The following is a 13,628-nucleotide window of genomic DNA, read 5'->3' as shown; positions in this document are numbered from 1 at the left end:
CCAATACCCTCCTAAACAGACTTCACCATTCATGTAATACATTACCCTAGCGTGCACGGTAGGATTCAAATGAATGAAAAGCTCGCCACCGCCTCAGTGACTAGTCCTCACGAGAAAACAACCCAACCCCATCAACAAAACCCTTTCCCATACCCCCGTGGGATCCACATACTTCGCACCATCCATTTCGCCACTCGCATGCCGATACGGAGAGATACTGGATAAGACTGGTGGTTGTACTCTATTGTACACGTGTCATTATCTGACTCTCTGTCGTACCAACAGCTGTAAACTTTTTTCTATTTACTTAATTTTTTCACCGAAAAATCAACTACAAAATTACTAAACAAATTAATCGAAGATATTTATCATCAAACGAGGTCCAACACTAACCTACCTCCGTTTATCGAGGGCACAAGTCCGTTACCCAAGGCCTGTTGAAAAGACAAAACTAACCTTTATAGTACAATTTTTTTTTTTTTTTTTTGACTCACTGTATGAAAGAGATCAGACAAGAAGCAAGTATTAATAATACAACTAATAGTAAAATATAAGTCGATAAACTGGCAGCTGTCGGTTAAAGATAACAAAGTTTTGGTCTTCCAAAATCACTAACGAGTACGCTATTTAATGTACTCCACCACTAATGGGACTTGCTACATTTTAGATAGGTGCATCACATTTAAAATCGGAACTAAAAGCATACTGAAACGTAAAATCAGAGAGGTTGAGATCGGACGGCTTTTACGCCTCCACGTCAGCAGGCTTCTTGGAGGGAGGAGGAGGAGAGCAAATCAGCCAGTTGAAGCCGTAGGGGTCCTTCACCTTCACCACGCGCCCACCGCAGCACGCGCCGTCGCCTTCACCGCCGCCCTCCTCTGCTACCTCGCTTTCCGAGACAGCTCCGGCGCTCACAGCCTTCGCAACTGCAGCTTTCACGTCCTCGGTCTCCAGGCAGATCACGCATCCGGTTCCAACAGCCTTCGCTCTGCCCAAAACACGAGTCTTATCATCACATCATTTGTCAAACTATTACGAAACCAACAGAGTATTTGAATATCTACTTCTATCAATTCTCATAAAACATAGAAAAATGACAAAAAAATTACTGTCATGACTAATGGACTAAAATGATTCAAACGAAACCAGAGAAACAGAAGACAGAAACTGTAGACGCTTGAAGTAGTAGAGACATTGATGCAAAGAAGTAAAGTCTAGATCGAAACTTGGAGGGTTCAAACTGAAAGAGACCATAACAGATTATGTGTACCACCTAAAGGACAGAAGAACAGAGCACAAAAAGTTTCAACCAAAATAAAACACACACTACACACACTGTAACAGAGAAAAATGTACAATCAAACTTCAAAGACAAATAAACAACAAACAATCCCTCAGACAAAAAATTTCAAGCCGAAAAAAAATATAGCAGAGGCCAAAATTATCCGAAAATCAACCAAAAATAGAAAAAACGGGACGAAGTTTTTGAAACGCCGTTTAATCACCGGCATTTTGTAAGATCTAAATAAAAAAATAAAGAACTAAAAAAAGTTCAGAAAAAAAAAATAATCAACCTCTGAGACCATAAACCATTAGCTAAAGGCAAAAACAATCAGAAACCGAAAATAAACACACAAATAATTCTCCAAACCCTAAAATGAACAGAAATTGCAAATACGATATATGTGTGTCCAGATCTGAAACAATCAAAAGAAAAATGGACCAAAACAAAAAGACTGAGAGATAAAGAGAGACTTACGGAGCAGAAGAGTCATCGGCAAAGTCAGACACGAGAATGGAGGACGAACCGAGCTTGAGTTCAACGGAGAGGATGAGAGGAAGCTCTTGCTCGGCCTTCCTCTTGGGATGCATGACACGGTTCACCTCCTCGGCTCCAAACGCTGCCTTGTAGAACTGTACGGCGTCGTCTGCTTTCGGTGCTTCCACGAACAGCTTCGGCTTCAACGCCGAGAACGCCACCGCCTTCGAGGCTCCGTTCTCAGCTCCTACTCCGTTCTGAACTTTCTGCGCCATCGCTCGGTGATTCTAGAGAGAGAATGAAGGAATGTAGAGAGAGAAACAAAACCCTAAGAGAGAGAAAACAGAAGAGAGAGAAGGAAAGAGAAATGGAAATAAATGAAGATGGCATGCTTGCAGGTGAGGGGATATTTATAGAAGCGAGGAAGCGGAACATTTTGTGCTTTACAGGGATGGTATCGGTATTAAAATAATGTCAGCCAGTAAGTTAGACCACCCCTTCTTTTTCTTCTATTTACGATGGTACTACGCCATTAAATGAAATTAAACAAACGAAGAGTAAACCACCCTTGTGTTTTATTTTATTTACAATAACGCCACTCCATTCTTTTATTTTGCCACTACCATTAACGGAAGGTTTTTTTTTTTTTTTTCACTACTATATATTAACATCATTTGACATGTTATTTTTAAGTAATTTTAATAACAACTCATTATCCATTAATAGTGATGTTGTAACATTGGAACTCACTCATACTTTAGTGATAAATGACATAATTTGTTCCTTATTTTATTTATTCAAATTTTATATTTTAATGCTATTGTGCAAATATAATTTGATTGGTACCTACTCAATCATATAACATTTATTTTGCTTTGATTTTTAAATTAAATAATTAATTTAGAACATTTTAAAATGAAAAAAAAAAAGAATAATAATATGAAACAAGAGTGTATAAAAAATTGATTTATTGTGATATATATTGTTATTTACATTACTGTATAAAATATTACAATTAACAAACAAAATAAGAGTTAAAGAGTTGTATTATATAATTTGCATGAATAAATTTTGTACTAAATCATGATATTTGTCTCAATATTTTTTTTTAAAAAAAATAATAATTTTTTTTCCCATGCTACCTCAATAATAATTTTTTTTAAACAATTATATTAGATAATATTATTAGAAAAGCTACATTTTAATGTTAGTATTTGACAATTCTCCCCAAGTATATGAGAGCTTATGCACCTTTCCTATTTTAGATGAGATCCGACACTAATACCATTTCTTATGACCAGTCTACACTATGTAAATATTGTTCACTTCACTCTCTCCTCTAAGTACTTCAAAAAAATTTCAAAAATGTGTCCTCATGGATGATCAGAAGTGTCCACACATATAAGTGTGGACAACTTATTTGTTAGACAATATTACACACCATATAATTATTGTATCAAAAAGTGATCTATTTTTTTTTTTTTTAAAAATTGAATTCATAAACATAAGCAAAATTATGATAATCCGAATAAAAACAATAATAGAATACATTGAATATGAAAATTCCAAAAAAAAATGCTAGGGGTAGCCTTCCAAGAAAGATAAAAAAAAAACTATGGGTAATGGTGTATTCAGTAGTGTGAATAACCTCTAGAAATGGGGGTAGAATTGGAAATTGACAAGCCATAGGATTTTCCAGAAGGAGAGGGAGTTTCGAATGAGTCCACCGAAGTATTTTGGAAATGTGAATCGAGAAGTGGGATTTAACGTTACAGAGAGAGGTTTTCAAAATCTTATTGGGCAGTGTTTGGAAGGCGACATTTGCTGTCCACAATCTTTGTCAGCTCTCTATTTTACAATTTTTTTTTTCTTTTGGATAATTTATTTTATTACTGTACACATTTACCTATTATCTACCTATAATAACTGTATTGGTTTGTTCATTTGTTAATCTAACCATTTTCAATGTAGTGAGACTGTGGTACATCCATCCATGCATATCATTTATGTAACACAAAATATATCAGTTACAATCCTTGATATAAAATTGTCGTTGTAGAAATTTAAAATAATTATTATATAAATAATATAAAATTATTACATTGATACAAAACATCTTATATTATAGAAGGGAATACGAGTAATGTTAGTAACATCGAAAACATAAACAGATTTGTTATTATTAATTTTGTTTTTTATACTTTTGTCCTATTTTGAAATTATTTTTCTTGTCTTATTTCCTCATTCTCTCAATAAATTTTTTACACGTTTGGAACGACTCATGAATTTTGAATTGGAAAAGAAAATTTAATTGTATGAAGACAAAATTTGGCATTTCCTTATATCGACCCTACTATTTTTAATTAAAAGAAAATGAAAATTGGACCCATTTTATCATGTGGACTATCCCGTTAATCCATCTGACATTAAGCTTATGTTCATTTAAGGCAACTTCACCAACTAGACAATGATAAATAAATAATAATTAATTGATAATGATAAATGACACAAGTAGGACCACCTTAACATGGTTTATTTATTAATTTATTTTTTAATAACAATATTTTTAAGTTAGAAAACACGAACATTCTCGAATACTTTTCAAATTGATACGTGTCCGATACTTTACATACGTGTTCATAAATAAAAATTAATTTTATTATTTCAGACATTTCGCCTACACTTCTCAAACGCTTCGCTAACATTTCTCTGACATTTATAACACAAATCTACCTATTAATTTTGAAAATAATATAAATACTATCATAAAAAAAGTAGTGAAATACTTATATATATATATATATAAATCATTACACTAACGACATAATATCATTTTCTAATTCATTTCAGAGCAACTCTTAATATAGAAATTATAAATGAATTAAAATTTTATAATGATATTACTCAATAAATGTATAAAAATAAAAAATTTATATTTATATGTAGTCGTGTCCACGCCGTACCGTGTTCTACTTTTTAAAAATTTGACGTATCAACATATTCATATTGTATCGTGTTCGTGTCCCGTGACTGCGTTCGTGCTTCATAGCTTTTAGGAGTTAGGAATTACGAAGTAGTTGTTAGAGTAAAGGGAGAGAGTGCAAGACTCAAATAAGGAGAAAATTTTTATTGCGTCCGTGCAACGGATGCATCCAAACCATTCATTATCGGCGTGTGTAATATGCACACATATATTATACGAACAGTTCAGATGCGCAATGAAATTTTTTTCCAGACACGTGGTGCAATCCAACTACTCGGGCACTACACTTGCACATTTTGCATGACTTACGTAATTAATGAGTAATATATATTTTTATATAATATATTTTTTATATTGGCACGAAACTCACACGCATATGGGAGTTAGTGGAGGCAATTGCTCTCGTTGCGAAAAAAAAAAATTTATATATTTAGTGAAATTTATTTTATTTTATTTAAAACAATATTTATAAAATTTTAAAATTGCCCCGCTACAATTCGAGAAAAAATTCACTATTTCTCCCACGATATTATTATTATTATTATTATTTTGTTGTTAAAGAACGCCGCCCCCCATCACATAACTAATGGAATAATTTTTTTGATTCGTTCTAAACTCAAATTCTAATCATCCCTTTTAGAAGGTAAAAGAGATGCCACAATACTATATTCCAGTTCGAAATGATAATAATAATAATAATAATAATAATAATAATAATAGAAGCAAAAAGAGGTAAACGCTGATTCATTATCCTTCTGGGTCAGATCTAATTGGTTTTCCTTAATTCCTTCCATTTCTTTCTCTTTTTTCTTTTCTATACTTTTTTTTTTTTTTTTTTCAGAGATACTCGAACCTCACCAAGTAATATATATTTCTTTCTAAAGAGATACTCCGTAAACAAGTAATATCAATTTTAAGTAAGATCAATAAGTTTTATTTTTAAAAAATTATTTTCACCTCTTAATAAAGAGAAGAAACCTATTTATTGAAGAAAAAAACAAAACAAAGAGAGAAGAAACCTATATGTATAATTGTGTTCTCTCCGTCGTACCTGATGAACAAGCATGGCAAATTGACCTTACATAGTTACATATTCTCCATGACTGAAACTTCGAATAGTCATACTTGATTCAAATCAGATAATTATAATAAAGAATGATACAAGTTGTGCAATGATGAATGAAATGAAGATCAAATCCTAATGCCCTTTATGTGCCATCTCAGGGTACACAACCATAAACTAGTATAAGAATAAAATTTGCACACGTGTTTTCTTTTGAGCATCACGTAATCCAACGATAAGATAAGTCTTTAAGTTCTGATCGAACGATATTTCAATGTAATGTTCGGGAGGTTTGAAATCCTACCACCGCACAACTCGTGACTTAAATTCCACAAGAGTTATGAAGTAGGCATGTGTGTTGTCCACCTAATTAAGCAAATCACATATTTTAATTGCAAATAATGTATAACATTTTAATGTCAACAATAACTGCAACATGTTCGATGTCAAACAAAAACAATAAGAAAATTACCTCATGTGTTTACTAAAAAGACAATTAAGTCCTCACTAGTGAAGATTTACATATTCACCGTTGATGTAGACCAATAATAAATAGACACATCATATTTTAATTATCAAATCATAGTAATCAAATCACGATCTCTGTCTTGGTAAGTGATTATCTATCTCACTATTTTTATTTTGATAATTAAAGATGACATATTTATTTATTATTGGTTCAATTACATAGCGAGTATTGTTATAGATCCTAACCTCCTTATGGAAATTCACTTTTCCTTTTTACCATATACCCTTTGAACTGTGCATCTTGCACAGCTTTGACCAATTCTTCCTCTTTTCTTTTTGTTTCTTTTTTTTTTATCATTAGTATTTTTTCTAACCCTAATTCAATTCATTCAATTAGAGTTGGACGGAGAAGTCAGACAACAATAGATAAATAAATAATATTACCAACGTTGAGAGAAAGATGAGAGAAACTTTTCAACTTTTCACATACAAAATTCACTTACAGAAAGCATAAAACCAGCAAACAAACAACTTATCCGTTGTTTTATTATTAAAATAATCAGATTAAATTTAAAATTACCGTCCAAAAATGCTTATTGTTCACAAATACTTTCGTTAAATTAATTTCATTTCAAAATTGGGTATGAGCCGTCTTAGCTCAGCTGGTAGAGCGCGTGGCTTTTAACCACGTGGTCGTGGGTTCGATTCCCACAGACGGCGTTTTACCATTTTAGTCAAATGGTCGTGAATTTTTTTAGGTACCCATCACACACAATTCAAATGGTTTTCTCTGGCAATTTGCTTGTTCTAAATTATAATCTTAATTTTAAGAACCCATGTAGTCCAATTTACATTTTTCACCCTTTCGTGTTCTTGTAGATACAGCTTAAACCCTGAAACTTCAATGAGGTACTGTAAAACTCCGCATGATTATATTGGATATATGGGTATGTAGCTCTATGCTCTACTGCTTTAATTTCTGAACTTTTTTTAGGGTTTTAACAAACACCCAACTTGCTTAGAGGTTATCTGATTGAACACAACTTGGTACATGCAACTATGCACATTCATGTAGACGAATTGTGAACCCCCCAGACCTTAGGTTTTAAACCTCTAGTTGCTTAATTTGAATTTTTGCAGGTTTTGGTTGGATAATTTGGGTGTTCCTAATTAAAATATGTGTATTCTTGATAATTGAATGTCGACTGATTTGAGTCCTACTCCTTAGGTACATAAAATCTTGCTCAAAGGCTTCACATTTGAGCTAAGAATTTTTTTAATTTCGATTTGGGGCAAAATATTTATGTATTGATAGATATAAAGCACATTGTTTTCATACATGTAACTTTGTTCAAATTTGAGCTTCTGCGAATCGATGACAGATTCTAAACCATGTCTTATTATAGATTTTCTTAGTGGCATCCAAATTTACCTATTTTGTGCTGTCAAACCTCATTTCCCTTCTTTCCAATATACATATGTATCAAACTTGCCTTGCTTTCATGCTTTTTTATCGTATAATCTGATATGTTACCACAATGCAGTATAATGTAGAATGTTTTTTCTGCGTCTTCATGTATGAATGCCTCTGTTTATGTTGTCAATGTTTCTCTCATACAAGATTATCCAGCTTTGCAGCATTGCTTAATTTTAGAAGAGTGTCTGTTTCAAAATTTATGTTGTAGTCCATAGCCTTCTAAATTAGTACGTAAACCTTAATTGAAACAAAATGCCGTTGAATGTATTCATATTCTAATCTGTTATGTTTCTTTCCGTGTCCTAAACATGGAATTCTAAAATGGTTTGTCCTTCAATCAGAACAACCAGATAATTAAAACTTAAAAAAGTGTGCAATTATACATGCTTTTGCTTTGTTTTTTTGCTGACATTACCTTGACCTGTGGCATCACAACCAAGTTTCTTGGTCTCAATAGTTACCATGATCCAACTTACCGAAAAATTCAACCTTTCATTTTATTTTTTGATAAGTGAGCAGTCATCTATTGTTTAACAGTTTCACCAAACTATCTTCATTGTCATCATCTTGAAACTATCGTAATCATTGTTGTTATCATTAGTACTACTTATCAGCGGAAAAAATATTATTATTGACCAAATATTGCACCAGAGCTTAGTATTTCCAATGAGGTCTATTGTTAATAATTTGAATCCTATAATTCATGCACTTTTGGGTTCTTTCAGTACAAGAATGGACTATTTTGCTAATTGACAGTAGCTTTCTATATTTTTTATGACAACTTGTGTTATGATGAGGCTGACTTGCAACTTCAATAAGGATGCCATTTTTTTTTTCTCTTAGTCAAGCCAATTTATTGAAAAAAGAAGCAACAACAAAAATCAAGCCGAAGAAGCCCCAAAACACGCAGCCCACAGGCAAAATTACCCCACCCAGCAAATTTTAACCATTGCTCTAAGTACTGAGCAACAGAAGAGCAGGAGAGGAGAACAGAGAATCAATCACCATCTGAAGATATGGCAACGATCATACTTGGGAGTCTCCATTCAGCTGCAACGGACCTTGCGCCTTTGGAGTCCTTGATTCTAAGGGATAATAGACGATTTCGAATGCAGTCCTCAATGACATCCCACACTGCTTTTGAGGAGTGGCTTGTTTCCCAGTGAAGGTGCGCTCGTTCCTCTCCTTCCATATGAAATAAATGCATTCAGAGAAACATAACTTGGTTGTGATTGATGTAATTGAATTACATTCAGTGTTCCAAACTGATCCAATCCAATTAGCTATGAATAGGAGGCTACGATCTCCACAGCATATGCCGCATTTGTGTTGCACATAGTCCCAAATTCTTGAGGAGAACCTGCATTTGAAGACCACATGCTCATGTGTCTCACCTTCACTCATACAGAGGGAACATAGGCTAGAATTATCAGTAGGAGCAGAGTATAGTCTGTCCTTAGTTGAGAGCCTATTATGCAGGGCAAGCCAAGCAATGAATGCATGTCTTGGGATGTGCTTAGAGAACCAAATAATGAGTTTCCATCTACAGAGAGGGGCAGGAGGAAGGAGAGCATTGTATGTGTCCTTCAAGTTGAACTTCCCTGCTCTGTTACACAGACTCTTCAAAAGTAATGAAGTACCCGTGTCGGATACATATCCCTCGGACATGGGTATGGGATATGTGTCCGAGACTTTTGGTTAGACATGTACTTAAAAAACATATCCAATCATTCAATTACATTATATTATTGCTTTAAAAATAGTTAAGTGCCTATATTGAACATTATATTAGATAAAACATTACTTTACTCTAGAAAATAAAATAAAATAATTAATAAATGAATATTTAGCCGTGTCCGTGTGTCCTTCTATTTGGAGATTTGACACATCTGACACATGGATACATACCTGTGTGACAGTGTCCGACACCTGTACCCGAGTTCATGTAACTTAGCTTCTCTGTAGGAGGAGATCATGTCCATATGGTTCTATCTCTGCTATCAGCACTGATGGGAGGCATCTCCTCATTCACCCCAATAAAAGCTCTAAAATGGGGTGGGATTCTCCACTGTCTCACATGTTATATAAGAAATGAATTATTTTAAATTGATTACTACTCGTGTTAGATGGTCTTAGAATATTTAATAAAATTTACTAAAAATTTATTTTTTTGAATTGTGTTCATTATATGTTATGCTTCATAATTTATTATTATTTTTTTGTACAATTGACTAAACTTTGTTGTTGAAGACGTTGAGTTTCAATATGTCCCTTAGATTCCATTGATAACAGATTCTACTTCAAGCTTGCACTTAAAATGGATTTAAAAATGTCTGCAGATGTTATAATCTTTTATTTTCATTAGAAAAAGGCTAACCCTTAAAAAGATATTTCAATGATGACTTTGTCTTTGATGAAAAAATGTTGTTAGATTAAGATAAATAGCTGAAATTATTGTTATAATTTTGTGACATTAGGCCATGAAACATAATGTGTGTCCGCTATCAAAGTTAAAACATCAAGTGTATTTTCACTTTTAAACACCATCCCTATCACAATATGCATTGAGGGTACAACTATGAGTTGTCATGGACAATGGGAACTTATTATTATTTCCTGATAAGTCAATGGGAACTTAATTTGGAAAGAGCAAAGTAAGAAAACTGAGCTTTCTCATGCAAGACATTCTTGTAATTTCATACTGGAGATCAGTTTGAAATAAATTTCCTAGGTTATTGGGGATAAAGATGAAATTTCTGATAGCATTTCTGTAGCAAGAAATGAGATTATGACTTGTGATTGTTGTTTCATACCCCTGTGAGAGTTACCGTTTCAGTTGTAGTTGGTATGTCTACCTAAAGTTAAATTATTTAGACTTATTTTTATGAGACTAGGGATTTTCAAATTTTTTTTTTTTTTCCTGCTGTTCTTTTAGTTTCTTATCTCATGATGCAAATTTGGTAGTTGTTGGTGCTTCTACATGAATTTCAGTGAATTAGAGTGAGTTTATGAGACTAAGGATTGTCAGTTATATTTTAATTTGGTTTCTGATCATTGTGATGCAAAAGAGTACCAGCCAATGATGTATTATCTACTTCTAAAGGTCTGTACGTATAGGTGTATATGATCTGTGGTAAAACTTGGTAACTACAATTTTGACTTGCAAGATGACTAAAATTTATAACATTTTGAACACACATGCAGGTTTGCCACAGCATTGGTAAAATCTCTCAAAAGTGAATTTGTATGCATGAAATCATATACTCGAAAGGAAAAAACACTTCATTAATGCCCTGGAAGGCTAGTAAGACCTTTGAGTGAGATTAACATGGTGACTGTAATGCCACGAGCTGGGACTAATTCGCTTTAGGCTAGGCGCCAAAGTTCCACTTCCCCATTGCTGAGCCAGGATTTCTCTCTCTCTCTCTCTCATCCTCACTGCCTTACTAGCAACTAGGGCCAACACCATCTTAACCAGTTTGCTGCTTATGTTACCTTCCAGGAAGTCATCACTCTGCAGGCTGCATGACTAGCTGTGGCCTGATAGAGCTCCATGCAGATACTAATCTTGGCTCTTGGATCTTTTTGCGGTCTTCTTCCAATGTATAGCAATTGACCAACTACTTTTGAATTTTACGGTTTCATTAGAAGTTTACTTCTAATATGACATAAAAATGAAAAGAAAATGAACAATGGCATTAGCAGATTAGTGTTCAGTAAAAGTTACTACCATAATTTAGTTACGAATTCTTTGAACTGGCTGATGTGAAATTAAGTGTTCCATTCATTTGATGATGCAAAAATCATGAAATAAGTGTATTTCTTTCGTTCGTTATTTTTTTTTTCTTCTTTAGGGTGGGGTTAACACTTTCCCTAGTATCTGTAATGTGTGTCAATTACCAAAAAAAAAAAAAAGAAAAAGAAAAATAAAGGATGCTGTTCATTGACTAGGAGCTCATGCTGTTCTTTTGGTGATGTTTTATATATGCTTCTTCTGTTCAGATGTCTTTATTGACAATATTTGATCTTTTGATTAAACATCATTGTGGACTTACTGATGCTCTTAACAATTTTTCAGTTGGTTTTTTGTTCAGCAAAAATCACTCTTGGGGGTGATCAAGGAGACCATTTTATCCCATCTTGCAAAAAGAATGGACCCCACATGCATGTGAGGATGCTTCTCAACTCAAATTACTGATGCTCATGGGCTTCTATGCTTTCCTTTCAGTGAAAATATATTCAGAAATATGATTTTAATGCTGTCAGGTGAGTCTTATAGAATATGTTTGTATAGAGAACCTTTTTAATCATTTATACATTATATGTTAATGGGCGAATCCTTTGAAAATTGAAATGGTCATGAGTATATATAGATGCGGTTTATTTGTTTATTAGAGAAAGGACCATTAAACTTCTATGTTGTTTATATATCTATAAGAACTTTTTAGAGGTGCATGGTGATATAATTTGTGATCATGGCCGTCTCCTAAATATGTTTTTTTTTTTTCTCCCCCTTCTCATGGGGGAGTTATTTCACAAAGATTTGCCATGATGAGGAAGAAGAGTGAGTTCTAAGTATGTATATGTGCACCACTTGCCAAAATGAGCTTTCTTTGTTCGGGTAACGAGTGTAATGAGGGCTTATATTTTGTTGACAAGAAGAGAAAACCGCTGTAATGAGGGGTGGAGTATAGTTTTCGATCTTTGATATTTTTTTTTTCCCCCTATTTTGGAATCTGACAAGAAGAAAACACATGAAACAGCATTATAGACTCTAGGCAGGAGAGGAGGCCTGGTAGAGAGCAGAGTTGAGGTATCAGGATGAGCAGCCCTTAAGGCTTAACAGGTTATATTAGGCAGAATAAGGAGGTTTTTTCCCCCTATTTTGGAATCTGACAAGAAGAAAACACTTGAAACAGCATTATAGACTCTAGGCAGGAGAGGAGGCCTGGTAGAGAGCAGAGTTGAGGTATCAGGATGAGCAACCCTTAACAGGTTATATTAGGCAGAATAAGGAGGTTTTCGAACGCCACCATCCCAGGGCTCAATGGAATATTGTGTGACCCACCTCATCTTATGAATGAGAAAATGTATAGTCCCGACTGTCCAAAGCATGCTCATGAATTCAAAGTGGGGTTGGGGCTTCACTATGAGCATCCTTAATAGGTTGTTAGCTTAAGTAGCAAATCAATTGTGGTTAGGGCACCCTACAGTGTCTACTTCTTTATGAAATACTATGGGTTCATATTTAGTATCATCATTGATGATTGACCCTTTCTGAATGACCTTACTCTGTTATATATATATATATATATATGTATATAGCAAATGCCAGAAATTGCATAATATTTGTTGATCTTGCATGGTGTAGGTTCTGAAAATCTCCGGACGAACACGAAAGTCCGATCCAGAATAATTGCTTGCTTTCATTGGGGACTTGAGCCCTTATTTATTTATAGAGGTTGGACAATAAATGCTGTGGCCCGGATGGGCTTCATGTTTCTGCTCGGTCTTCTATGGCCGGTTGGGCCATTCTGGACGCCCATTTCTTGGGTCAACTCGACTGGGCCGGGCTGTGCGAACGAGCTTGAGCTGCTCCCTCCTCAAGCCCAATCCTCAGTCGTCCATTTGTCTCTTTCTAGACTTCTAGTTGGCCTTCTGTTGCACATGCGTCATGCCCTGATTGGTGGAGAATTTTCCCTCCATCACATTGAAAATAAAGTTTCATCTAAAAGCACCATTAATGCAATCACTGATGAGTCCTCTTCATGAATGGTAAAGCAATTGTACAAATATATAGGAAAATGTACAGGGAGGGCCCAAGGTAGGCCTAGAAGGCAAGAGCCCAACAAAAGACTAGGCTACTCAAATAACATGA

General features: G+C 34.2%; 1 protein-coding gene, 1 long non-coding RNA gene and 1 other non-coding gene across 3 annotated transcripts; 2 read left to right on the top strand and 1 right to left on the bottom strand.

The window, feature by feature from the left end:
• Positions 1–538: 538 nt before the first annotated feature.
• Positions 539–2,150, bottom strand: LOC132306597 (uncharacterized protein At5g48480-like). The gene is made up of 2 exons (XM_059804044.1): positions 1,760–2,150; positions 539–988 (listed from the first exon to the last, which is right to left on the bottom strand). The coding sequence occupies exons 1-2, from the start codon at positions 2,032–2,034 to the stop codon at positions 745–747; spliced, it is 519 nt and encodes a 172-aa protein (XP_059660027.1). The 5' UTR covers positions 2,035–2,150; the 3' UTR covers positions 539–744.
• A 4,770-nt stretch (positions 2,151–6,920) lies between these two features.
• Positions 6,921–6,993, top strand: TRNAK-UUU (transfer RNA lysine (anticodon UUU)). Its single transcript has one exon. It is a non-coding gene; the product is annotated as a tRNA-Lys (tRNA).
• A 60-nt stretch (positions 6,994–7,053) lies between these two features.
• LOC132306596 (uncharacterized) lies at positions 7,054–12,604 on the top strand. The gene is made up of 3 exons (XR_009482049.1): positions 7,054–7,220; positions 8,594–8,918; positions 11,829–12,604. It is a non-coding gene; the product is annotated as an uncharacterized LOC132306596 (long non-coding RNA).
• The last annotated feature ends 1,024 nt before the right edge of the window (positions 12,605–13,628 follow it).

Source organism: Cornus florida, unplaced genomic scaffold (genome assembly GCF_030987335.1).
Source record: "Cornus florida cultivar Cherokee Brave unplaced genomic scaffold, ASM3098733v1 CherokeeBrave_3.0.0_Hap2_Chr05, whole genome shotgun sequence".
Lineage (NCBI taxonomy): Eukaryota > Viridiplantae > Streptophyta > Magnoliopsida > Cornales > Cornaceae > Cornus > Cornus florida.
Note: the sequence above shows the minus strand (reverse complement) of the source record. Positions and strands in the feature narration are given on the sequence as shown.

Excerpts from the sequence above, each read along its gene's own strand:
- LOC132306597 (XM_059804044.1), bottom strand. The coding sequence starts at position 2,034 with ATGGCGCAGAAAGTTCAGAACGGAGTAGGAGCTGAGAACGGAGCCTCG. Across the intron at positions 989-1,759 it reads GCCGATGACTCTTCTGCTCC|AGCGAAGGCTGTTGGAACCG; the intron begins GTAAGTCTCTCT and ends TGTTTTGGGCAG.